The following is a 25,906-nucleotide window of genomic DNA, read 5'->3' on the forward strand; positions in this document are numbered from 1 at the left end:
TGTTTTGACGAGGAGCATGCTCTCTCAAGCTTTTAAACTTTTGGTTTAATTAGAAATGCACATGTAACGAACTAATGTTATGTATTATGCTGTCAAAACATCTGATAAATTGGAACACAGTTAAGATGCAAATACAAACAAGTACCTTCATTAGATATTCTAATTAGTCATCACAAGGTGTTTCACTTAGAATTGTGATCATTTGACGTATCTAGAACACACACAGACGCACAGATTACAATCTACACACAGACACATACACAAACATATTTATGATCACATACGATACAAGGCAATGGTTTAATTTTAACCTTTTTGTCACACAGCATTCTAACGATTATTTCTTGTTACCTCACAAGAAAAACTTCCTTCAAGTTCCTCCATAGTCCAGCATTATAGAACCTAACAATCTCTCTTGTTTTCAGTTTATCATCTTTTTTGCCAAGTTTCATATTTAGCTTACGGTTTTCTTTCTTCATCTCCGCTAGTTTGTATCTTTCGTTTGTTGTCTGATTGGTACAGGCCAAGAAGATGTGGTAGGAAGTGAATGCGCCTGTCAATATTACCAGTAACCATAGCGACGCTGTGATGAATATTATAAATGGTCTCTGCATAAATAAATGCTGAAATCATGAAAGAAAAATTTGCAAAATTTAAATCAGCATAAATTTCAGCTCTTTTCACGTTTTGAGGTAACAACATTGAAATTCTTATCAGCCATCACCAGGGGCTAGCCGGCCCACCCCTCACCCCTTTTCTGAAAATAATATGTGGTTTTTAAATTGTACGAAAATGAATTGGCATGGCTTGTACGTAGGTGTTTAAAAGAATAAATACGCTTCCCTGAAACGAGATCATTTTTATTCTAAAGTGAAGCTGTTCAGGCTGAGACATTCCTGTGTATATTTAATTAGCACCCACCTTCATTACTAATAGGGTGAATACTACAAGTATTATAAAGTATATGAACCATTTGATTGACTGAAACTTGTTTTGCTAATACAGCATTGAGTACATCTATAGTTTGAAACCAGGGGTTGTGGGGGGGGGGGTCGGGGAGGGCATGCCCCTACCCACCCAACTTTCCAAATAACGAGGAAGCTCTTCCCCCCGCCGTCCTATTCCTGAACCAATCCGCAAACTTGCAATGATATATTGCAATGATATGGATCATTTCACATTCAATCCAGATAGAACATGTATAGCTTGGAGCTCATAGCTTCCAACAGTGGCCCTATCACTTGCTGTACATACTATACTGTCCCTTAAAAGAAATCACACGTTACCAACGGCAACAAACTGTCCTGTGCTCCTGACATCAAGTTGCCGTAGATGTCAACGTAATGATCGTTATGATCGATATGATCGTTATGAAGGTTTTGAAAATTTGACTAATTTTTCGAACATATGAGAATATGCTTATTCAAAAGGTGTGGAAGAATAAAATGATAGTCTCCTGAGCCTTGCTGTCTTGTTGTGAAGTTGCTTTTGCTCACTTTGGAACAACAACAAAATGCCTTGATCAATGCCCTTTCAAATTTTGGAAGTTAACTTGTTTTGAAATTGAAAAAAATGCTTAGTTGCCCTGCTATATCAATAAAACTCCAAGATGATTCCATCCTACAAAATATTGCATTGCTCCTATCAACCCTTAATTCAAACCCTGTTACAAGAACATAATTCAACACAGGCCAAGTTTCAACCCATTATATTAAAATCAAATCTGTAGTACAAATATTGTTGGTTATCAATGGGGCTATAACACAATGCTTTTGAAGTGGGATTTAGTGTAAAAAAGAAAAGGCCTCTGAGAAGTTATCTTCATTGAATCATTGAGATGGGGGGGGGGGGGGGGACACCGGCGAGACTAAATTACAAGTACCTGAACGATGATGAAGATGGTCACTGGCCTCTTGACCTGGTTTGCATCGAGATACTGAGCATCGAGGAGACCTGTGACATCAGCCAGCTTCCACATGGCCATCGTAGAGAGGGCAGCAACGAGAGCACACTGCAGAGTAATGCTCAACAGGAACAGGAGGAAGTGACGAACGTTTCTCGCTCCGACGCAATTATTAATCCAGGTACAATGGTGATCAAATCGATGGACGCAATGGTCGCATATTGCTGGAGGATGTCAAAAGTATTAAATCATTTTATGAAAATAGAAAACCATTAAGAGGTATACTTCAACTCTCAACTTAAAACGTGAACTTTGGAAAAGGGGTATGGGGTGGGGAATGGTCGAAAGGAGAGAGGGTTAGATCAGAAAATAAATCTTCTTTGTATAAATGTGCTATAAAAATTACATCTACATATATTATTGCATAATCCAAGATGTGAAAATTTCAATTTTTTCATTCAACATCAAGGACTTGGGGTTTGCCTTTAAAAACTTAAGGGTTCTTGTAGCGAATTTAGAATTTTAGTAGGTTTGACAGTTTTGGCTTTTTTCTTCCTTTACATCTGCAGTGCTTCCATAGTTATACTGGTCAGGAAATGATCAAAATAATCTAAACAAACCTGGCAATTATTTTCCAAATTTATTGCAACTTAACTAAAAACCTCTTATAAACGTTTGCTCACCACAATGTTTCGATCGAGCTGGTTTCAATACTTCACAAGACTTGCATCTGGAGTCTTTTTTAAACATCTGGTTATCATAGTCATATTCTACGATTAACTTTCTATAGCCTGACTTTGTTATTATTCCAGGGTTAGTCCATGAACAGCACAGAAAGAGCACAAGATTGCCAAAGAAACCAGCATATGCCACGGTGCTGAGATTTGAGGCAATTCTATACTTCCTTAGCAACCAGTCAGTCTCCAAAGAAAATTGCACAAATACCGTCAACCATAGAACGACATAAATAACTTGAAAGGCTGGATTCCTGCGATGGGGCAAGAAGAGAGGCGATGAAGGCAATTAGCTTGAACTGTGAAGTTTCAATATTAGTAAACGTCCAAAATTTTGGAATTTTTCAGTAACAAACACAACTTATAAACAAAAATCCCCTGGTCAAAGAGCTTACCAGCAGTCTAGTCTATATATTCACTGAATCATCAAATATCGAAAAAAATTGAAATTAGGCTATGATGGAATGGGATATACTGTACTTATACTATTATAATATTGTACTGAGAAAAGCCTGCAGTGTAGTTGTCCAGCTAACGAATAATGATAATAACTAAAAACTTAACAGAAACCCCCAGTAACATGTCTCATGGTTAAAGAGATTATCACCTTCCAACAGTCTAGTTAACATCTGTACAGAATCAGTATTAGTAAATGTCAACAATTTTGTAATTTAATCCGATGAGACATAGTACATGCATATTGCACGCATATACATATACACACATACATACTCTTGCGGTTCATACATGCATGCATGCACACACACACATATACACACACACACACATACTGTTGCAGTCTAGCTAACAAATGGTAATCACTGCAACTTCACAGAAAAATAAAATTCCAAGGAGAAAATGAAAAATTTGTGGTTCTTGAGTTCTTATTCTTCTTGGAACATTGTCATATATATATGAGCTGTATGATTCATCGGATCATACTACAAAAGGTTATTCACGCAATAAGTATGTACAGTACCTCCGATACAGTAGGCGATCTGTAACACTGTCCAGCCACTGCCGAACAAATCTTGGAATAAGTGAGCTCCATAGAAAGGATGAAGCCTGGAATGTAAAAAGAAACCAATGAAATGTCTCAATACTGGTATATTACTACTATACTGTACATCTGGCGTTCTCAATTAATTTTCTACACGAGCTAGACAGAAACATTGACTGGAGCATGTGAAGAGACAGAGAGAGTTACCAAAATCTTATTATACTTTTAGATTGAGCATTGTGCAGGGTAAGCTGGTATTAAGGGCCCATATACAGTACCCTATTAGAGAAAGATTGTGTGTCCATCTATTTTCTGGGACAGATATGGATTTGAGGGCCCAGTAGGCTGCCTACTGAGAGGTTCTAGTATACGAGATATGGGATTATTCTTCATTACTAAATGTAAAATTCAGAAACCAGCGAGGCCAATTAGTGGTCACTCACATTCAAGCTTACACAAGCATAGCACTGTCACCTTCACAAAGCAGTGTATAGGACATGACCAATCGAAACACTTCTCAATGTCTGAGAATATTTTGGATGGTCAAAACTTTCTCAAGAGTATGGTTAACAGATATGTATGTATGCATGTATTTTAGATCCTCCTGTAATCAGGAACTTGCGAAGAAGCCTCATTGGCTTATCAAAGATGCAAGCTGACCAAAGTCAGTCTCTTAGATTCAAATTTAACATCCATGATTATGAATTGTCAATTGTTAACAACTCTGTAACTGGACGACATACTGTACATTAATCTTGGGGTGACTCGAACTAACTGGGGATCTTGAAGTCTTTCCTCATACATCAGGTTACTTACATGCACTTGTCACTTCCTTGTCACTTCCCTGTACTATTGTATGTGTGGTCTACAGCATAGTGCAAGGTTTTAATTCCAGCCATATATTTTGCTATATTATTGCAATAAACTGTGCATTGAAACGATATCCTGGTAGCTTCCTAGCTGTTACATAGATGTAATATTACATATACTTACAGCAGTTTAATATGTTTGTTTGAAACAGGCAAGGGCCACAGTTGAAAAAATTATCTTGAAAGTTTAAAAGAGTCCTGATAAATACAGTATGTAAGAACCTCACCTTCTCTCCATAAATAAACATCCATCGAATTATTCTTATATCGGAATCCTTGGATCCAACCAAGCAAATTATTGTACTGAGAAAGAAGCAGATGGAATAGATGATCATCAGAGACAGGAAATCCATTGCTCCTCTTCCCTATTCTGCTATTTCTTGGAAGATTTAAAGAGAAAAAAGAAGAGAGGCTCTTTTGCTATTGTCAGTCCCTCACAGCAGCTGGATAAGAATCATATTGTCTTATTTGTCTTACAAAAAGTTCGAAAAGAAATAAATTATTCTTACCAGATTTAAGCTGAAGATTATCCCATCAGGAATACAGCACTAGGCCTAGTCCATATTTATATCACCAACTGGAAAATTAGGCAAACACCTTTTCCTGTTGTTACTCCTCTACTTTTGTGTTTTACGACAAATGTGAAAGTTACAATATTGTATAGGCTTGGCCTACTGAACATCAGCCAAGTTGTCCTCACTAAGGAGAGTGCAAGAATGGGCCAGCCAACGTCAACAACATGTTACAACATTCACTATTCAATCCCTAGGCGAGACAAGTTGTAATTTAGACAACTATCCGGCGAAGAAAGCCCATACTACGCCTACTGAACACTCAGCCTAGGCTAGTCTTAAAAAGTGTTACCTTCCTAAGACTTATAAGAGGAACGTAAACAAAGGAATATTGTCGGTATTTGCCACTATTGAGGTCCAGTAATTATTCAATAACAGGTTTCTAGGTTTAACCCGCATTTCGCTAAAAGGGTTCCAATTATATTATAACCTACATCTCGCAGAAAGGCTACCGTATAAATATTATGTGTGGGAAATTACCTTGCAACATGTGTAAACATAAATTTCGGCTGGTGACTGCTGTTAATCTCTACATCTTCATCTTGCCGTATAATATCTCCTGGTAGGATCAGCAAATCTATAGCTTAATTATAATCGGCGAACGTGTGACTAGAATATCCATGTCTTGACTCTTGTTGGCTCCAAATGCTGCATAAGGTTCACGTGCCTAACATCGTAAGTGAACATATAAAGTTATGTGCGACCTCGTTGCCATACTCGCGTTTAAATTGGTAAGTTAGAACTACGCTCCCGCAGAAGTAAACTACATTTAAAAAAAAGGAGAAAAGGTCCGTATCGTTTTCCTTTCATCCGATAAAAGCCACTAAGAACCTATTATACCCTTAAGTCTTTCACGTAAGATCTGTATTCTATAATGTCGTAACTTCTTACATTTGAAAAGAAAATTTTGACTACCCTACAACGAGCCTAACACTGACAGGTAATCTACAGTATACTAGCCTAAGCAAGGCTAAGCCTATAGTGTACACTAGGCTAGTAACATGGCCTAAGTTAGTGTTAATGTTTTCAATATCATTTTCACGGATTCCACTACAACTAGTTCTACGAAGTAGTGAGTCCCTTTTTGGTCAACATCCCAGCGAATCTGAAAGAAATGTATTTACAATAGAGACAACACAGGATTTAGAACCTGGTGCCCCCTAATCTTCAGAAGAAGACCTTGCAGTTGCACTTTGAACATTTTTGTTTGAAAGAATATTAGCATAGCCCTAGGCTATAATAGTATGTTATGAATCATGCATGGTTAATCAGGCCCAAACTTCCTTGTCTTAAGCCCACTTTCTGGCAATTAAGTCATCTTGCACATGGTTATATGTTACTAACTTGTCATCTCATCAGAGGAAACCTGCTCTGTGTCGGAGTTTATTTACTATTAGGTCTGCTCATGATTTCATCTACCATCTTTTTTCTTCTGTGAAATCCAGTCCATTTCAATAAAAGACTACTACAGAAACCACCATGAGCAGAAAACAGACGCCTAGTGACTTTCTTAAACAAATCATTGGTCGCCCAGTTGTGGTCAAACTGAACTCGGGTGTTGATTATAGAGGTGAGTATACACGTCTGAAGACTACACATAAGCAGGCCTCAAAGTTAGGGTTATTTACTGGCTAAATGCAAGTGGATATAACCGTTCACAAGTAGAATAAAAGACACAGGTCTACATTTTACTGTCAGAAGAGATTAAGAACGTTAACACATGATCAGTTGGTTGACAATCATCAGTCAAAGAATTATTATGATTTCCAATTCTACAGTAACCTGAGGGAATGATGAAGCCCATATTAATGTTTATTATCAGCAAATAGTATCGGGCATAGGTTTGTACAGTAACATGATGTGTGTTGTTATTCAGGAAAAATGCAAGTGAGAACTTTTGAGCCAGTATATTTTTTAAGTGCTTGCTCTTTTTTGGCAAGTGGCTAAAATATGACATTTTAGGCTTTAATAGTATACATGTCTTCCAGTTACAGAGTGGTTGACTGTTGACAATTCATAATCATGGATGTAAGAGACTGATTTATGAATGTAAGAGACTGACTTCGGTCGGCTTGCGACCTTGATAAGCCAATGAGGCTTCATGCAAGTTCCTGGTTGCAGGAGAATCTAAAATACATACATAAAATATATACAGTACATATAGTGTGGAAAACTATGGATAGTACCTGGATGTCATAGTTGACTTGCATGGAATAAACAAAACCGTAACTCTGAGCAGCAGGAAAGTGCAGTGGTCAATGGATAGTGTAAGAATATTCAAGTTTGGGTTTCCCATCAATAACTCGCACATTCTTTGCTAAACTTTATGGAGGAACTAGATGCATTGTGATAGTTAAAGCAAATTGCCACTAAGCACTGGGAGAGGTTACAATGTACAGCAAGTAGAATATGGTACAGTAGGTGTGTGTGCTAACTTGGGTTATTCTACTAACCAGAGTTTGAACCTTCAATACCAAATGTCAGGCCTCTTGTGTGGAGGTCTTCCCCCAGTCAGTAACCTCAATGCTGCTTCATTTTTCTTTCCTTTTTTATCACCTCACCTGATTAAGTTGAGATTGTCGGTCAGTATGTTACCTAATGTGCTTTTACCCCTAGATATCTATGAATTTGCAGTAGCTGCATGCCATCAGAACATGATTTTGTTTCACTTAAGCATAAAAAAAAGATTTTGACTTGTAAGAACAGAAGACTTGTAAGAAGACTTGTAAGAAGACTTGTAAGAACAGAATTGTAATCAGTAACTTATGCTATACCAACTGATACTATGTAACTTTTGTCGGAAGACAAACTACCCTTTAAATTTACCGTATAACCAATGATACTGTAGCTTGCCAGCTCCAGTCGATGCAATCCAGAAAACGGCAGGGCAAGGTATATCCAAAGATCGTCATTATCATACAAGTAAACGAACAATTGAGAACTGATCCAGTTGTTTGAGTGATCAGTGTGATTGTATATACTGTATTGCTTATTCTTCCTTCAGTAATGTCATTAACCAGCCTGTTCCTGTTTTTCATTAGGTGTTCTTGCTTGTCTAGATGGCTACATGAATATTGCTCTGGAACAGACAGAAGAGTATGTGAACGGACAGCTGAAGAATAAGTATGGCGATGCATTCATCAGAGGCAATAATGGTGAGTATTGTGTAATATTAACAGTATGGTGATGCATTCATCAGAGGCAATAATGGTGAGTATTGTGTAATATTAACAGTATGGTGATGCATTCATCAGAGGCAATAATGGTGAGTATTGTGTAATATTAACAGTATGGTGATGCATTCATCAGAGGCAATAATGGTGAGTATTGTGTAATATTAACAGTATGGTGATGCATTCATCAGAGGCAATAATGGTGAGTATTGTGTAATATTAACAGTATGGTGATGCATTCATCAGAGGCAATACTGGTGAGTATTGTGTAATATTAACAGTATTGTGATGCATTCATCAGAGGCAATACTGGTGAGTATTGTGTAATATTAACAGTATGGTGATGCATTCATCAGAGGCAATACTGGTGAGTATTGTGTAATATTAACAGTATGGCGATACATTCATCAGAGGCAATAATGGTGAGTTTGTGTAACATTAACAGTATGGTGATGCGTTCATCAGAGGCAATAATGGTGAGTATTGTGTAATATTAACAGTGTGGTGATGCATTCATCAGAGGCAATAACAGTGAGTATTGTGTAACATTAACAGTATGGTGATGCATTCATCAGAGGCAATAATGGTGAGTATTGTGTAATATTAACAGTATGGTGATGCATTCATCAGAGGCAATAATGGTGAGTATTGTGTAATATTAACAGTATGGTGATGCATTCATCAGAGGCAATACTGGCAAGTATTGTGTAATATAACTTATAACCATACTGTTAATTTAATATTAACAGTATGGTTAATTAAGTTCATCAAAAGGTCAGTAATGGTGAGTATTAATTATGTAATTATATTAACATTATTAACAATGCATAGTTGTAAGTTCATCACAGTGAGAATAATGGCAGAGTATAATGGTTTATGGTATGAATCTGGTTTTAGTATCTTGTAGCTATGAAACTGTCTTGTTATGGTATCAAACTCCCGATTGTTGTCTCATGGTTGATCAGAAATTATCTCTGAAATACTGTGCAGATTTGCAATGACCAAAGTATCGTAGAAAACTTGCTTCCATTCTATCACACAGGTAAAAGGTTTATACTGCTTTTATTAAAGTACGCACAAGCCTAACCAAGGGCGGCGGAAGCACTTTTAATCTGGGGGGGCACCAACGTCGAAGGGCACTTTGCAGAAATTCGATTGGACTGATGCAGCCTGATATTTAGTACCCTTCATAACTCTTATTGTATTATCTTATTTGCGTATACACATCACTCCATCAACGCCACCCCCCCCCCCTTCAAGGAAACAATGCATACTAGCACTGCAGTATCTAATGTGCAAATTGGGAAACAAGGAAAAAGACAAAATGAGGTGAAATCATTATAAAGTCCAAGTCCCTGCACACGCGATCGATACATGCATGAAAGCAAATGAAATATGTCCAAATACTGAAAGAAAAGTAATTTTCTATGTGTTTTTCAATGGTTAAACTGATATTATTATGATCATTATTATTGTAACGACTTTCCCAATAATTATAACCAATTTGGAAAGGTTGTAACACGGCAAATGATTGTATGTTATTGGCATGCGATGTAATAACCAACGCATGCCTATATGATATGCACATTAAGATGTTGAATGCGCGCGTAGCGCGCGAAAAATTTTGGTAATATTTTTCGGGCAAGTCGTTACAGCCCCCCCCCCCCCAAATCAAATTGGGCTCCTACGCCTGTGGTATTAAACATTTAAAACTTCCCGAAATATTTGATTCGACGTGGGTTTCGCTTTGTAAACTCTTTTTTTATTTAGAAATTTTTATGTAGAAAAAGGGCACATTTTTAATCTGAGGAAAAGTGGGGGGGCACGTGCCCCCTGTGCCCCCCCGGTTCCGCCGCCCTTGAGCCTAACCAATTTCACTTAGTAACGTCAAAGATACAGTCATTATGAACAACTTCTGTAAAGAGATAAATAGGATAGTGGCTCCCATTTAGTAGATGTCATGTTTTTTTAGTGTTCCTTCATATATCCTAGAAAAGAAAGTCAAATAAATGACATCTTATAACCACTAGTGCCTGAGTTTGTAATGTCTCTCATTACCAATTACGTTGTTTACTAAGTACTCTTAATTGTTTTTGCTAAAATAATTAGGTTTTTAACATTACCTAATATATGGTGCAGTAACAAGTTTGCTAACTGTCACCATGTAAATATTAAAGAAAGCACAAAGGGGAACTAAGAAATTTTTTAATTTCACCAAGGTGTTAAACGTGAACCTTGGTTACCGTATGACGCTTTAGGGGAAAAAAACGAACAGTGAAGTTTTATATGTGAAGAAATATTCAATATTGTCTGTAATGTTCACCTCCAGTTGCTTATCTACTAACTCAGTATTAGTTGCCATTACAAACTGCCAGTTTTGCTATTGTAACTAATATCTTTGTATGTATGTATGGGTGTATGTATGCGTGTATGTGTGTATGTATGTATGTATGTATGTATTTAAGATCCTCCTGCAAGCAGGAACTCGCGAAGAAGCCATCATTGGCTTATCAAAGCCGCAAACTGATTGAAATCAGTCTCTTAGATTCATATTTAACGTCCATGATTATGAATTGTCAATTGTCAACTACTCTGTGACTGGACGACATACATTAAACTTGGAGAGACTCAAACTCGGTACCTTATGATTGAAAGGCACCGGCGTTAACCACTGAGCTAACACTCCTCAACTATGTCTCCTACCAATATACTATTCAGTATTTTTCAAGTATTAAGCCCCTCTTTCTCTTTCTCTCTATGTCTCCTCCAGTTTTATACATCAGTACACAGAAGCGAAGTTATTAAGCAACCGATGAAATTAAGTCGAGCAGAAAACGGTGAACAGAGAAGCTACGGATGATGTTAGAAGACCGAAAGGAGAAGGACCAGGCTTCTTATAGAACTGAGACAGTTTCTTACTTCAAAAATCTTGGTACATAGAGATAAAATCATTTAAACCAGAGAATGTTTCTAGTCTACAGCTTGACAGTACTGGAGATGGGGCAAAACTTAACCATTTGTAAATTTATGTAAATTTATGAGGGTTTTAATAGCATTTCTCACGAACAATTAATTTGGATACGTTGCACTACTACAAACTCTGTTCCTCGTTTCAAATTTTATTTTGAGACCATCTTAGGCTTATCGATTAAAGTGGCTGGACTACTTAGTCTAACATGGAAAACCATTAGGTCAGTTCCTTAGACATAAACGGAAAACATACAACTTTCATGGCCCAAACAATATAACATGCTTACAATGCAATCCTAATTGGTAAAGGACAAATGGTGTGGAGTATCTTCCAAGGCTGCTCTTTTGTTTACACAATGTTAAATGAACATATTTGGATCAAGTTATTTAGAATTTATTTAAAATAAAAATGGTTTAGAGTTAAAATGTAGGTCTGCACAAAGCAGCCGACATTGTGGTCATTTGAGCATTGAAGGAGCTTTCCAAAGATTGGGGATCATTTTTAAAGCTGAATATCTTGAAAACTGGAACAGCTATAGAGACAATACTAGCAGTGAAATCTTGACATATGAAGACTTAATTTCTGACTAGAGTCGTCCTTTAAGGTGGCCCCGTGTCAGTCTTCCATTGTGTATTTGGAAAAAAACGCTGTTCGCTCATGCTCAAAAGTCAACAAGCATTTGACCACCACTCTTAAAGCATGGAATTATTACCCTAATTAATTTTCTGAGTTACCCCCATGCCCTCACCTCCCCCTCCTCCTTCTCCCTCTCTACGTCTTAGAGTAATCAGGCAGTTCAAACACCCAGGAATCTTGATATGCCAATGCTGCCTGACTTTTTATAGTTCCTTTTCATTTTCTTTCTTCATTGTTTTTTTTTACTTTTAGACATGAGTGGGTGGTAAGTGTGGGGGGAAGGGTTGCCTTTTCTGTATATAGTGTATAATATTGTAGTTAATCTTTGTTTGTTGCATTACATTCATTTGAACCCTAGCTGTACCAATCAAAACTGTCAAGGCATTTAAGAAAACAAACAAAAATGCAAGGAACATTGCAAATTTGTCTGATCATCATTTGGTGTGTGTGTGTGTCATGAATATAGTAGTAGTACGCTTGATGAAAACTGAAAAAAAAAGTGTTAATGATCAATTACTACATGCATGAAGTCAGAAAGATTTGCAGCAGTAATAAACCTTCATATTAATTACAAATGTGTATTGTGTTCAAACAATAAGTGGCGACATCCCACGTGTTGTCTGAAAGAATTTGTTTCCTTGTACTTTGAGAAAGTGAAAAATATATGCCTTCAGAGCTGCATACATAGCTCTGGTACAAAGATTGAGTATTTATCATGGTATGTGTGTTAGCAAAGTCAGTGGTATTTCAAAAATATGCTAATTATGTTACAGCAATACCCCCTCCCCCAGTTATTTAACAGACTACATCAACTATAGAAAGTCTTCTAATAGTTTAATCTTTCTATTATCTGGAAAACTCTTGATTAAGAAACAAGAAAGGAAAAATACATTTGAGAAGTAAATGAGCTATTATTAAGATTTTTCTATTAGTATCTTTTCCAGGCTAATAGGACGTAGGGCACAGGAATATATTCCCGAGGGTACCTAGCAGTGGCGGAGCTAGGGGTATTGGTCAAGGGGGGCGAGAATGGTCTGTAGGGTCGCTTTCGACACTATCTAAGCGGAGCGCCACCACAGGTAAGCGCGAAGCGTACAGAAATGTTTTGAGTAAAGATACTTCCTAGATCGCCGGAAATGACCCTTTCCTGGCCTCGCTTATTTGCCGATAAACGAAGAATAAATAGGGGTCATCGACAACAAAATGTGACAAATGTCAATAGGTAGATAAGAGCGCAATAGAAAAGTAAATAATCGCGAATAAGTAAAAAGTGGTAAAAAGCTGGAAAGAGCGTCAGCAGTCCATTTGAGTCCGTCAGGCAAGGGCGGCGGAAGCACTTTGAATCTGGGGGGGGGGGGGGGGCACCAACGTCGAAGGGCACTTTGCAGAAATTCGATTGGACTGATATTTAGTACCCTTTTAACTCTTATTGTATTATCTTATTTGCGTATACACATCACTCCATCAACGCAGCCCCCCCCCCCCCCAAGGAAACAATGCATACTAGCACTGCAGTATCTAATGTGCAAATTGGGAAACAAGGAAAAAATTTTGGTAATATTTTTCGGGCAAGTCGTTACAGCCCCCCAAATCAAATTGGGCTCCTACGATTGTGGTAGTAAACAAAACTTCCCGAAATATTTCATTCGACGTGGCTTTCGCTTTGGGTTTCGCTTTTTTATTTAGAAATTTTATGTAGAAAAAGGGCACATTTTAATCTGAGGAAAAGTGGGGGGGCACGTGCCCCCCCGGTTCCGCCGCCCTTGCCGTCAGGGGGGGCATTCGCCCCCCCCCCCCCTGACTGTATGGACGCTCCGCCACAGGTAACTAGGACGAGGTCAATTAGGAGGCCTATGATAATATAGTATTAAGAATGGTGTCTCATACGCCCATGAATGCAGCATGAATTTATGAAGACCTCGAAAAGAGTCGCCTGGTAGCATTATTGTCCTGGCGCCCTACTTGACTCTCGCCGCCTCCGCCCTTAACTACAAACACTTTCTCAGACCGTCTCTATATAGGAAAATTACAAAAATGCAATGGCGCCACCCTTCTGCCAAGGGTCAGTCGGTTCGGAGATGGTCGGAAGATAAAAAAAAAATCAGAGAAGGCCCACCCTCCCCCCCCCCCCTCCATTTCAATCAACTTTATTTTAAGCAAATGAGGGCATTACATTCAGTTTGACAACTCTGAAGGTCCTGGTGGTAAAGGTCGGTTCTATTCTCTGCTTGGTTCTACATTCGACCTTGTTCTATTCAAAAGCTGGCCAGCTCACGGGAGGTTAGCTGTATTCTTGTAAATGAATAAGTCTAGTGGCTCAAAAAGTAAAAATCGATACATCTCAGAAATTCTCCGTAGGCCTTTAGCAGACATCTTAAGCTAATACTTTTGAGCTCCTGTTATAGCCTGTTTGTATCGATCGCCTTCAATCCTACATAACAATCTTTCTCTGTCTCTCTTGTGTAAATGAGCTGATGTAGCGATGGAACGGTTCACCGTTACAACCAAAGTAAGGGACCAATCTTTGTATCGACGTGATAAATAGCTTCGAACCCTCGTGATCCCGAATTTCATCATACAACGGTGACGTTTGTACATATGACTCTTGGAAGGGGTGGCGGGACGCCTAATTCTTATTCCCAGGACGGATAAGGGTTTCAGGTTTTTCAGGAATTTACAAATTCGTTGAAATCAGAGTTAGGGTTTAGAAAGTGGGTTAGGGATCCAGTTCCTAAAAAATGAAGGATTGTCGTTCATAATGTGGGGTCAAAACTAGGAAAAAGGATTCAGAACATGTGTTTTTGAAAAAGTGTCACATGTTTGGAATCCAGGGATTTGATTGGCCGATGCCAACGTTCGTCCTGGAAAAATATACGCTGGCGGGACGGGTTAGGACGGTGAATGACAAAGGTGTAGTCGGTCCCGCTAATGAAATCGTTTGTCGCAGAAGTCTACTAGCATTTTGCATCCGAGTTCAAGATTGTAATAGAGTCACAAGAATGGATCGACCATCATGAATCACAGTGTTTAAACAGCCTTCATATCATTCATATCTCCATTATAGAAATACAATATAGGAAATACTTGAGTCGTGGGGGAGAGTGTGGGAGACACTCGACGAAAGTTCGGTTCAATTCTTCTTCTTTTTTTACCATATTTTTTATAGTAAGTTTTACGACTTTCCCTCGTGTCGTATCTTTCTGGTTTGCTACTTTGGATTTCTCTGCCAAGTTTTCTTGTTATAATGCTAGTTAAGTCGTGCACTCGAGGCCGATCCATGATTTTAAAATAAAATAAAACTTGTATTTCTTGGCAAATATGTGAAATAGTCAAGCCTCCTGTCTTACACTTATCTGAGCAACTCGTCAAAGATGTGATCATCTGTTGAATTGCCAAGTCACACTTACGTAAAAATTTTGACAAAATTGGTCAGAATGTTCAGTTGCTAATTTATCCTTTAATTTGAAAGTAATTCAAAGTTACGTATTAATTAGATTGTTGACTTGTCAAGTGACCCTCGGATCATCTGGGAAAGATATTGTCAAACTGTCTAAATGCTGAGTTAAATGCTTGCAACGACGTCTACAAAACATGATTTGCACTCACCATGACAAAACTGATTATGTAACAAAACATACCAATTTTATACTGTGGCTATGCAGTTGCATATCAAAAGAATTTTTTTTTTCATTATAATATTCCTACTTCTGAAAACTTAAGCGGAAGTTAAAGGATTTGCTCCAAATCGAATGAAACAAAATCTCCTAAACATCTTCTCCACACACATTCTCCGATCTATTTATTACACTTTTTGACCGAAACATCGAATTAGATATGCTATTACACTCTATATAAAGTAAAACATGCGATAAAAATGTTGTAAGAAACTTAAAAAGCCAACGACATTTGGGATGAACTGTTTTCTAACTTCGTTCCTAACTTCGTGCATGCCTTCTGAATTAAACCGTCAAATAAATTCTAACTATAAGTTATAGTCTACCGGGAATATAATGCTTTAGTTTACATGTTTCCCTTCACATGTAGGTTTATATCCATCTATACACATAGTGTCTGACTGAAGCTGAACATTCTTTCCTGAAGTGATTCTGCTGGGCTAATCTCTTATTTAAATTTACCAGCCTAATTGTACACCCATTGTAAAGTAACAAGTTTCGCGCCCAAAGGACAACCCTGTTGTTATTGATCATTGTTTGATGTTCTGGTGATACAACTGTTTATCATTCACAACATCTCGTTACGTACCATCTTCGCCATCACTCGGGATCTGAAGGATCTGAGAGGATGGGAAAGAGGGGGTTAGAAGCAGATGAGAGCAACAGTGGGAATATCGGTAGAGCAAAGGTACAAGTGATGTAGGGGGATATAGGCAGATTACATCATATATGTATCTTCATAGCGTGCAATAATACACTGCGTTGTGTACTTTATTTCCTTCAATCGTCCTGTTGCGAATCTTGTATAATATAAGCACAGAGTGCGGGGCTACGCAGGCAACATGAATAAACATGACCAGTGCCATTCGAACAGCCAAATGAGACAGTTTCCAAGTGGTAATACCACTCTGTACTGTCTTCCCATATCACGCTTCAAAGCATTCGTACTGACAGTACAAACAGTTCCTAACATTTATATGATAGAAACATATACTCATACTACTTATCCTGATAATACAAGTGTTTTGAAAGCGGCGGGACAAAGTACAGTATTGAAAAACATGTCCCTACTTTGTACATTCGAATGTTTAAAATTTCACAAAGAAAACAACATGCCGTGAAAGGGGCTATGAAGGGGGGGAGGGAGGGGGGCTGGCAGCTGGGAGAGTTACACCACCAAATAAAAAGAAAGCTTATATATACGGCGCTTTAATATGTTTGTTCTGTTTCTGATCAATTATTGTCAACCATGTGAATGCTACTTTAAAGAAATAAGTCATTAATAACTTTGTCATATAGCATATATGATAACACCACATGATACACGCCTATTATCGTGACTCCTATCACTGCATGAGAAGAGAATAGAAACTTGGTATACGGTAATTTTATGTTTATGCGAACTGAAGACACAGCCCTTTTAAGGATTCACTGAGAACAAATTTAACCATAATGTATACATAGATTGAAGCAAAGTTACAGAACACGGGTGTTGTGCTCCTCTTCAACTTGTTGGTGCCCCATGGGCTTGGTCTTCAGTATGGTCCTCACTGAATATAATAGAACGACGTATAAGTCTCTTACAAACTTGTAATAGTTCTTAAAGGCATTGAAGACTCACCCCAAACCGCGTGTGGCCATCTGAAAAAGTTAACTTTCTGTTGCTTGCAAGTGACGTTTTGTTCGTGTCGCTACAAAATGCAGACCGTAATGAAACGTGATACCTTAAATGTTATCTTTAGCTGGACCCGAGATGTCCGTCGCTGTATCGTTTGTATACTGTGCTGTGGGTATTGACCGCAGCTGTATGTACTGACAGTACACTGTTGTCTAATTGCCGACGGTAGCAAGCTGTGTGTGTATTTTCTTGGATCGATGGTGGTGTTTAAAACTTCTGTTACACCTCATTCGAAACTAGGTCAAATTACCGGCATTAGACGTTTCTTTTTCAGCAAGTCTTCACACCCTTTTATTCATAGACTATATTCAAAATAGGGCTAGGCTACTTCCCCTCTCTTTTCACTACATTGTTATTCACACTTGTGGAGTGTTAACTCAGTGGTTAACGCCGGTGCCTTCCAATCATGAGGTCCCCGGTTCGAGTCACTCTAAGATTAATGTATGTCGTCCAGTTACACAGTTGTTCACAATTCATTATCATGGACGTTAAATATGAATGTAAGAGACTCAGGGCCGGATTTACCAATGGGCAACGTGGGCAGCTGCCCACGGGCCTCCACAACAAGGGGCCTCCACATACTTCATGAAAAAATATATATATCAGGGGAAATTTGAAGAAAAAAAATTAAATGTAGGCTGACAAATATCATCAATCAAAATCATATTGCGCGCGGCTTACGCCACGCATACGCTTGAAGTCATATTCAATTTTAATTGTATCTCTTTGTGAATGGTAGAAACAGCTAAGTGGTTGTTTTCCCGTTATTGCAAATCACACGTCGGCAGACAAACATGATTGGCCTAATATCCAAAGTCATCAGTCTCAACGTCTATTTTCTTTAGAACTAGGTTAATGGTTTTGGTTGAAACATTTCAGTACACCCTGACAGTGCGCCTGTCATCACCTCCCGCTAGGTTTCAGACAGGTATTGCTAATTGATTCTTTTCATGTGCAATGATGAAACAACTGTCTTCTCACCCCCTCTACACACACATACACAGGCCCGTGCGCGTCTGGGCAGTTGGCAATTGGCACATGTTCGTCATGAATCATGTTAGTCCAGTCAAGCTAAAAGCAAGTTTAGGCCCGGGTGTGAGTTTTTTCGGTTTTCCGGGATAATTAGCATATGCAGGCCGATCAAATTCTTGGAAATGGGACAACACCCCCTTTCTCCAGAACCCAATTTCTAGATAACTTTAGTCATTTTTGACGTCGGATTATGAAAGAAAATGCTCCACATCCCCTTATAATCCAAGATTTTGCAAGGGTCAAGTCTCGAAAACTGCCTGGTCTGTAAATATACGTACTGTAAGTATTATATCCATGTTTATATGATTGATCATGATTGCTCGTTCGTACTGAGAGTGAGAGAGGTTGTAGCAACCTTTTTACTTGTACTGAGAATTTTGCAGGCAAACAGGCCTATTATGAAAATTCTTCAGAAATCACAAAATTTACTTCAGAAATCACAAAATACTGCACCATTTCGCATCCAAGAACCCTTAATTATTGGAAAAAATCCAATACCCCTCCCCTTACACACCTCCCCCAGGACGGCGATCACTGGAGGGGGGCCTCCACCACTGAAGGTTGCCCACGGGCCTCCACATGTCTAAATCCGGCTCTGAAGAGACTGACTTCCGGCTTCGGTCAGCTTGCGGTTTTGATAGCCAATGAGGCTTCTCCGCGATTTCCTGCTTGTAGGAGGATCTAAAATACATACATATATATAAAACTCAAATTATACCTTAATAATATTTCTAGTCTTACTTTTCCAACCACCTCGTTTTTCGAGGTAAATACCTCACACCAACCACTTGAGATTCCCCGTGATGCATCTTTGCCCAAACCCTCAAAATCAAAATGAACAAAGGCGGTCGTCTTAGCGACAATGAACACTGTAGGCCCAAACCGACCCCCTCCGTTGACTAATCCATGTTTGCTCAACAATAGACTTGGGCTTCTGTTAGGTCCATGCTAGTCAATTCAACACACCTATTGCTTGAAGTGTTACGCTTGCGCCTCCTTTCGTCATCAAGGAAATTACCAGGATTATTCTTTAATTTTAACCATATTACCATCAATATTTCGATCGGAAATAGGTGTAATTGTGTTAACTGTTTATCCAATAATCAGGTTATAAGTTTTTATCTTCGTTTGAAACGTTTTGCTGTAATTTATGGATGATTTTTAAACTTCACGAACGGTGTACCAGAATTTAGCCTTGTTTATCAGATCGATAAACAAAATGGATTCTAGTGCCGCTATTTGGTTATGTCGTGAGAAGGACATTGTATGATTTGTCCGAACTGATACTCAATTTTCTTGTCTTGTCTTAAAATTATAGGTTTCTAGACTTTTAAATACTTCTGTTTGACTAAGTACCAGTTTTGGTTAACACACATGTATATATATGATAGGTATATGTTTACGGAAACACTCAACCGTTAATTTATCATGTGGACCATCTGCTAAGCATCATGCTTGTTTCAGTTGTTGCAAACATTCTTGAGAAGGATTATTTCCATCGGAAAAAAGTTGCAAGTGGGAAAATTACTGCATGATGCCGGCTTATATAGAGAAAGATCCAAATTACCAGAACCCTAACTATGTACCGGTCACAAAAGAGACCGTAGAAGCTGCACAGAATAAATTTATTAATAATAAGAAAAGGCAACAACAGCTAAAAGATGGAAGAACTCTCAGTAAAATCAGTTTCTTCTCCAATCTCGAGGACTTGGAAGAGGTGGAGTCAGGTGCATTGGTATATGATCAATCCATGTCGCAAGGACAACCTATTCCAAGCGTTCTTGGCCCGTTTCCGAAACATCTTTTGGGTAAACCAGTCGATGAAATCGACAGAGCGCGGAAGACAGAGAGGGTAAGTCATGATATATTCTGTGTTATGTTCAGACCTGTCGAGAGGAGAGAGGTGGAGGGGTGGGGAGGGGGCCGGTCAGAAGGGGGTTACAGAACGTGGGCATTTCGTCCATAAGGTGGCCCGGGGAAATATGGGTTTAAAGGATAATTTAAACTTTTATTTTCTTAATAGCCTTGGAGGTATGATGACTTCTAAATGGGGACCCGGTGGCATCATTGTACCGGTGGATCCAATTTGGCCATTTTCATTAGATTGGCTTTATTATAAAAATACGAAACTTTATTTTAAATAATATCGAGGAAAAATTATTTCAGAATTGAACGTGATCCTTTTTATATGTTTGTTGAAGAAAGAAAAGAGGATAATTGTTGCCACAAAAGATATGGCTTCTCTTTTCTTTTCATTTTGCAATAAACAAATGTTTCACATAGATGAAAAATTTCAACAAATGAAGAACAAAATATATATCAAAAGATTTTTTTGGTATATATGATAGCCAGACAAACATGTCAAATTGTCTCCAAAAAAAAAGAAGTATTCAAGTTAAAGCATAGATGCGTGTTTGGAAAGGCAAGACTGACAATAAGATGCAGTTTTGTTTTTGCCATTCTTTTTTTTTTTTTTTTGCTATGTCTTATTTAATATAGTGGACAGTGTTTCTCGATTACTACTGTTAATGCTATTAATTAACATTTGCCGACTTATAAATGCTGATTTTATACCTGGAATGTTCAAGAAATCAAAACGATGGAATGGTTGTTGCAATGAAACTACAATCACCCCTTACCCTTTGACCATACAGTATAACATTCCAACTATCATAGATACCCCATCCAGCTTCCACATGTCTATACTTCCTTGCCCACCCCGGCCAAACCACACCCCCCCCCCCGCCCCCGCCTCTCTCTCTCCGTCAAATTTTTCGCATTCGATTAAAACATTATTTACAGTTTATTCTGTTATATTTCGGTAAAGTATTTGTCGAATGCGATCACAGATGTATATGTTGTATTTAAATAAGCATGTCTTTATATTAATATTAATACTTGTACACTTTGTACTACCACATGTAACCGTCTGGGTAAATTTAGATAACTTACGTGTACATATGTATACCTCTGTTTAGATTGTTTTACCAAATTGGGCACATAACTAAATATATCGTTATTTTAATATGTATAAGATTAGGTCCATGAATGGCCCAGATAACTTCCTAGTTTCATCTTGCAACGTAGATAATTGAAATGGAGTTCAGAAGTTGTTAACAGCAAATATTGAAAGTATCTTTATTATAAGACCAGTCCTATTTGTTTGAGAAAAAAAGAAAAATATAAAACATCTCGTGAAGGTTGATGTTTTTTTTTTATAAAATAATAAATGTTAGTTAGAGACTAATCAGTCACAAAAGTTGAAAAGTATCAAAATAAGGCAATTACTTGTATTTTATGATAATATAAAGTCGTATTTTGAAGGGGGGAAAAGAGGAACATTTCGGTGGAACGCTATTGGAACCGGTGATATCTGGATTGATATAAACTTCCATTCTCTACCAACTTCAACCATGGTTCGGTATAGCCAACCAAAGCCTGTTTAATCATTCCTTTCCAAATTTACTTAACAACTTCAGAGTCAGCTTTCTGTTGTAAATACGCTTAAACACGAATTCTTGGCACATTTAATGATTAATGAATTTATATTAATATTGCACAGTACACACTATGTTATGGCGCATTTGATAGGTTCAACTAATGATATAACACTCGCAATTAAGTCTTGTTTATGAATCTATAAATGTTTGTGTAAATAATGTTGAAAATCAGTTTTGTGAGCCGTTTTTGTTTTAATTTAATGATGTGCTTCTGTGCAGGGTTTATTGTTTCGGTTCAATATTAGAAACGCATTTAAAAGTAAAAGACGGTTGAGGCTGACTGTGAGATCAACATGGGTGACATGGAATTTTGTTCTGATTCAGTTTTCTTGAAAGATTGTCCAAACAGAATGTATTTGTGTTAAAATGCAGAATGCGTGAAGAATGTAGAAAATGCTTTAACTAATACAAAAGTCTATATTTTGTTAGCCAAGTTTTGAATAAAACAGGTTATAACAAAATTTATAGTCTCGGTTAAAAGATATGAAACTTGACGAGATATATATTGAATGCATGGTTCTGAAGAATTGACATAACCTAATCTATTGAGCCTTTTTGTTTCAGTCTCACGGTTTCTGGGAAGAAAATATTATAACGAAGTCCAAAATAAATTTTAAGTTATCATGACCTCAAACCGATAACACAGCTACTCAGTCACGGTTATCCCATAGACCCATATCACGTGTCTTAGTACTGAAAGGGTTGGGAGGATTTATAAAGGCGGTTGAATCCTGCAGAATCAACATTTCTAAACAAAATAAGAGGCACTTTTTATAAGAAAAAAAGAGATGGGCACCAAAATCAAATATTACAGTTCTAATTCTGGTCTATTATATACAGTAATCCATGTTACCATATCCTGTATAGTAGCTATGGAGGCATATTATAGCTACTTAGTATAGTATTGTATAAGGTACTTTTTAAGAAAAAGTCGCCCAGGAAAGAACCTTGGCACGAAAACCAAACTACCGAACGAATGATCCGCTCTCAACCCCAGTCCCCTTGCATCGAGACTGTGACTGTGTGGTCATCGTTGGGTGGGCATCACCATTCCCCTCGAAAGGGAACAGATACTACACATGATCTTAGCCAAAAGGCCGAGAAGCGAAGTATTGTATAAGGTTGTCTAAGTATGCCCGCCCTTTTGGTACCTACATGTAATCGACCACAAAAGCACCCTGTATCGATTCCAGTTTGACAAGAGCCTAAGTATGTTCCTCTGACGTCATTCCCCCATTTTTGAATGGTTTCAACCTTGCCAATGCCATAATCAAAATAGATACATATATTGTAAATAAACATAATAAAAAACTATTAAATATTAATACAAGCTTTTCTATCATAAAATATAGAGATTTAGTAATTTAATTAGTTGAGAAATATCAGCTTCAAAAAGAGCTATATACTAAACTTTGCAAAAGAGGATATTTTTGAATCCGACCTGATTTGCATAATAAGAGAGTACGGAAATCAATATTCTACCAAGAAGAATGGTAAACCAATCCACTCTAGGGAATAGACGAAATTATTTATTCATGGTTTTGATTATGTGAAGAAGGGACAGGGTTAAAAACAGTTTTGACCTTATGTCGTCGCAAGATAAATTATTGATAGGGTACGTATAAACGGAACATGGTGCATAAAAGGCGCCATAAAATGGCTGTTAGATTGGTAGTTTTTTTTCTTCACTGTAAATATTCTCTTGCCTCGTTTCGCTTGGTCTTTCGGTTCATATCACGCAAGGCTGATATAGAGGAAAATCTGGGAGCGTCGGGTTTGAAGAGGGACACAAGAACGTAGAGAGGCAGAAGTACATGAGAGTTTGATTTTAGGGAGAAAATAACAAGTTGCCTCAAAAACAAAATTATTGATCCAATGTGTATTCCGTACCACAAATTCCAGTATTTGAATGTTTTACAACAAAACGACCATATTCATTACATACTGTTGTATTTTTATTTTTAGCAAAATGGTTCTTTTAGAATAACAAACATGACATAAAATGAATTTTTATTATCAAACGGAAGTAGTTCTTCTTTATGAAAGCGGCACTTTTATGGATTTGCACACAATTGACTATTGGTACCATCTATTCAATTTTTAAGGAAACCCGCTACACTGCAAAAAAATATAAAATAGTCATGATCACTTGAAGGGCATTGGCAATGAGTGGGAACTTCGTGTCCGGGCTCTATATTGAGTGAATGTTTTGATAAAGATTGACATTTCATTTAAAAATGTAATGAAAAACATTCGGTGATGTGTAATTGAAAACTAACAATATTTACGAAGAATCTGAGAAAGACTGTAGTTTGTAAACATAAAATTCACTCAATAACTTTTTTTTCTTCTTCATAACTTCTAGATTAATTTTCGATAGTGTTCGATACAAACTCTTGTACTGCATATAGCAGTATACAGATCCTTGTAGTTAACTGCACAAATTAATTTCAAGTAATGAACCTAAATCAAGCAGAGTCACAAAATTAATTTTTCACTAACTATTGAATGTTCGCTGACAAAAATATTTTGTAAGAAGGTGTCTTTTTTTTAACAATTCTATTTTAATATAGATTACTGTAGATAAATTTTGGATCAGTACTCGAATTGGGTAATTCAGCCCCAAAACTATTTGTCTTTTATTGATAGTAACCTCTTTTTTTAGCTAATATATACTTTCATTGTTTATTAGGTTGTAATGACTGTGTGAACATGAGTAGTATCTACTCTTTCAGAAATTTTCAAAGCACATATTATGATCTTGATCCTTTTAGCCGCGGTCCTGATGGACGAGAATTGGGGCTGAAAATGGCGGCTTAGTTATGTAATGCTGGTGTCATCCTATAAAAGTAAGAAAAGCGACATGGGTTTGATATTATTATATTCCGTAAGATTTTTTTGAAGCAAAACGTTTAACGTAATGCAAGGTTCAATTAAAGCTTTGTGAATATGTTTTTTATTTACTTTTATTTATTTCATATCCACAGACATTTATTGTTGTAGCAAGGAGGTTCGGAAGTACCAACATTCTACGTTTTTCCAACTCAAATTCCCTGTTCCTCTTCTCACCCTTACATCCTGTCCGTCGGTTTACCCTTCGTGTTTTGTCCCATCAATATCCTTTTCTGGAAGTTCAACGTGTTAAATTACGTTTTTATGTCCAATTTGCAAATAATTCTTTTGCTTTGTTATTTACAAACAATAGTGGTGTTTTCACTTAATGTTAAAAAGTTCTATGGCATACCATTGGATCTGTCTCTTAAATATCGTTTGTTACCAGATATTTAGAATCATTCATATCGTTTTATATAAGTAATTTCAGAGGTTTTGTTTCCCGCGGCCAAAAATAAATTTATTTTAATTTCTTGCTGGTCCTTTAATTATAATAATTAAAATAAGAAATCAGAGGTAAGGAAAGTAAATTTTGAAAGATAACAAAAACAAAGATTTTTCTATTCCTGTCGATTTCGAAAATTTTTGATAGAAGTTGTTACATTTCGTGCAAGAAAGATGATGTGACGTCACATATGAAAGAAAAAAAAATTGTTATATGTTTCTTAATTTTTACACCATAACTCCAAAATTGGCTTGAAAGTTTGTTAATGTTACAAAGATATGAATTAATTAATCTAGTTATATTAGAATGTATCTAAATAGAGCTCGCTTTGAGTATATCTTGCAATGCAGAAAAACATTTATTTTTTGATTATATCTTGATTTTGTAATTTTTTGTATGCGACTCGTGTGTTCTTTCCCTTTCCTTCGTTAACTTATATTTTTTTGCTGTTTTTTTTTTGGGGGGGGGGTGGGGGGTGGAGGGAGCATTGGTTTCGTCTTTGTGTAATAGCGATCTTGATTCCTTTCAAATCATAACCTTAACCCATTTGTGTACAGCGTTTGATTTATTGGTGATTGCGACGATTTTAGTCAACTGTGTCTTCATGGCGATAGATCAACCGATTACCACCTATTGGCAAGACATAGATCCATTAAGGGACACACCACCCACCCTACCTACTCCTTCGTAAGTATAAAATTAAATTTTTCAAAAGACATCCGATAATTTATCAAATAATCCGATACAAAAGTCACTTAATTTGGAGACGAAATGAAGATAGATATGGCATACTATAGGCTGACTGACCCTAACTCATAAAATATCGA

At 37.2% G+C, this 25,906-nt stretch overlaps 3 protein-coding genes and 1 pseudogene across 6 annotated transcripts in view; 2 read left to right on the forward strand and 2 right to left on the reverse strand.

The window, feature by feature from the left end:
• Positions 1-192: 192 nt before the first annotated feature.
• On the reverse strand, positions 193-5,698 carry LOC139978276 (palmitoyltransferase ZDHHC4-like). Of its 4 annotated transcripts, none has more exons than XM_071988324.1 (6): positions 5,559-5,698; positions 4,734-4,885; positions 3,617-3,702; positions 2,587-2,891; positions 1,883-2,127; positions 193-623 (listed from the first exon to the last, which is right to left on the reverse strand). In XM_071988324.1, exons 2-6 carry the CDS (start codon positions 4,857-4,859, stop codon positions 348-350), a joined length of 1,038 nt encoding a protein of 345 aa, XP_071844425.1. In that variant the 5' UTR covers positions 4,860-4,885; positions 5,559-5,698; the 3' UTR covers positions 193-347. The 4 variants fall into 4 exon arrangements, with proteins under 4 accessions (XP_071844425.1, XP_071844428.1, XP_071844426.1 ...); XM_071988327.1 differs by having other exon boundaries at positions 4,734-4,879; positions 5,559-5,694; XM_071988325.1 differs by lacking the exon at positions 5,559-5,698 and adding an exon at positions 5,371-5,462.
• A 34-nt stretch (positions 5,699-5,732) lies between these two features.
• LOC139978278 (U6 snRNA-associated Sm-like protein LSm6) lies at positions 5,733-12,765 on the forward strand. Its single transcript, XM_071988330.1, has 4 exons — positions 5,733-5,866; positions 6,524-6,648; positions 8,120-8,233; positions 11,022-12,765. Exons 2-4 carry the CDS (start codon positions 6,558-6,560, stop codon positions 11,054-11,056), a joined length of 240 nt encoding a protein of 79 aa, XP_071844431.1. The 5' UTR covers positions 5,733-5,866; positions 6,524-6,557; the 3' UTR covers positions 11,057-12,765.
• A 6,522-nt stretch (positions 12,766-19,287) lies between these two features.
• The window catches only part of LOC139978279 (sodium channel protein 1 brain-like), a 32,156-nt gene continuing 25,537 nt past the window's right edge, over positions 19,288-25,906 (forward strand). The window contains exons 1-3 of the mRNA XM_071988331.1: positions 19,288-20,094; positions 24,730-24,857; positions 25,635-25,766. Of these exons, the coding sequence (XP_071844432.1) occupies positions 19,774-20,094; positions 24,730-24,857; positions 25,635-25,766 (581 nt within the window). The 5' untranslated portion in view covers positions 19,288-19,773. The remainder of the gene's footprint in view (positions 20,095-24,729; positions 24,858-25,634; positions 25,767-25,906) is intronic.
• Positions 22,775-22,851, reverse strand: LOC139979252 (U2 spliceosomal RNA; annotated as a pseudogene).

This window comes from Apostichopus japonicus, chromosome 13 (genome assembly GCF_037975245.1).
Source record: "Apostichopus japonicus isolate 1M-3 chromosome 13, ASM3797524v1, whole genome shotgun sequence".
Taxonomy (NCBI): domain Eukaryota; kingdom Metazoa; phylum Echinodermata; class Holothuroidea; order Aspidochirotida; family Stichopodidae; genus Apostichopus; species Apostichopus japonicus.

What these genes read in the sequence shown, in the direction of transcription:
- LOC139978276 (XM_071988324.1), bottom strand. Translation starts at nt 4,859, where the DNA reads ATGGATTTCCTGTCTCTGATGATCATCTATTCCATCTGCTTCTTTCTC. An exon ending in GATCGCCTACTGTATCGGAG is followed by an intron (nt 2,892 to 3,616) that starts GTACTGTACATA and finishes GCCCCATCGCAG; the next exon opens with GAATCCAGCCTTTCAAGTTA. An exon ending in AGCTCGATCGAAACATTGTG is followed by an intron (nt 2,128 to 2,586) that starts GTGAGCAAACGT and finishes GACATCCTCCAG; the next exon opens with CAATATGCGACCATTGCGTC.
- LOC139978278 (XM_071988330.1), top strand. Translation starts at nt 6,558, where the DNA reads ATGAGCAGAAAACAGACGCCTAGTGACTTTCTTAAACAAATCATTGGT. An exon ending in CTCGGGTGTTGATTATAGAG is followed by an intron (nt 6,649 to 8,119) that starts GTGAGTATACAC and finishes GTTTTTCATTAG; the next exon opens with GTGTTCTTGCTTGTCTAGAT. An exon ending in ATTCATCAGAGGCAATAATG is followed by an intron (nt 8,234 to 11,021) that starts GTGAGTATTGTG and finishes TGTCTCCTCCAG; the next exon opens with TTTTATACATCAGTACACAG.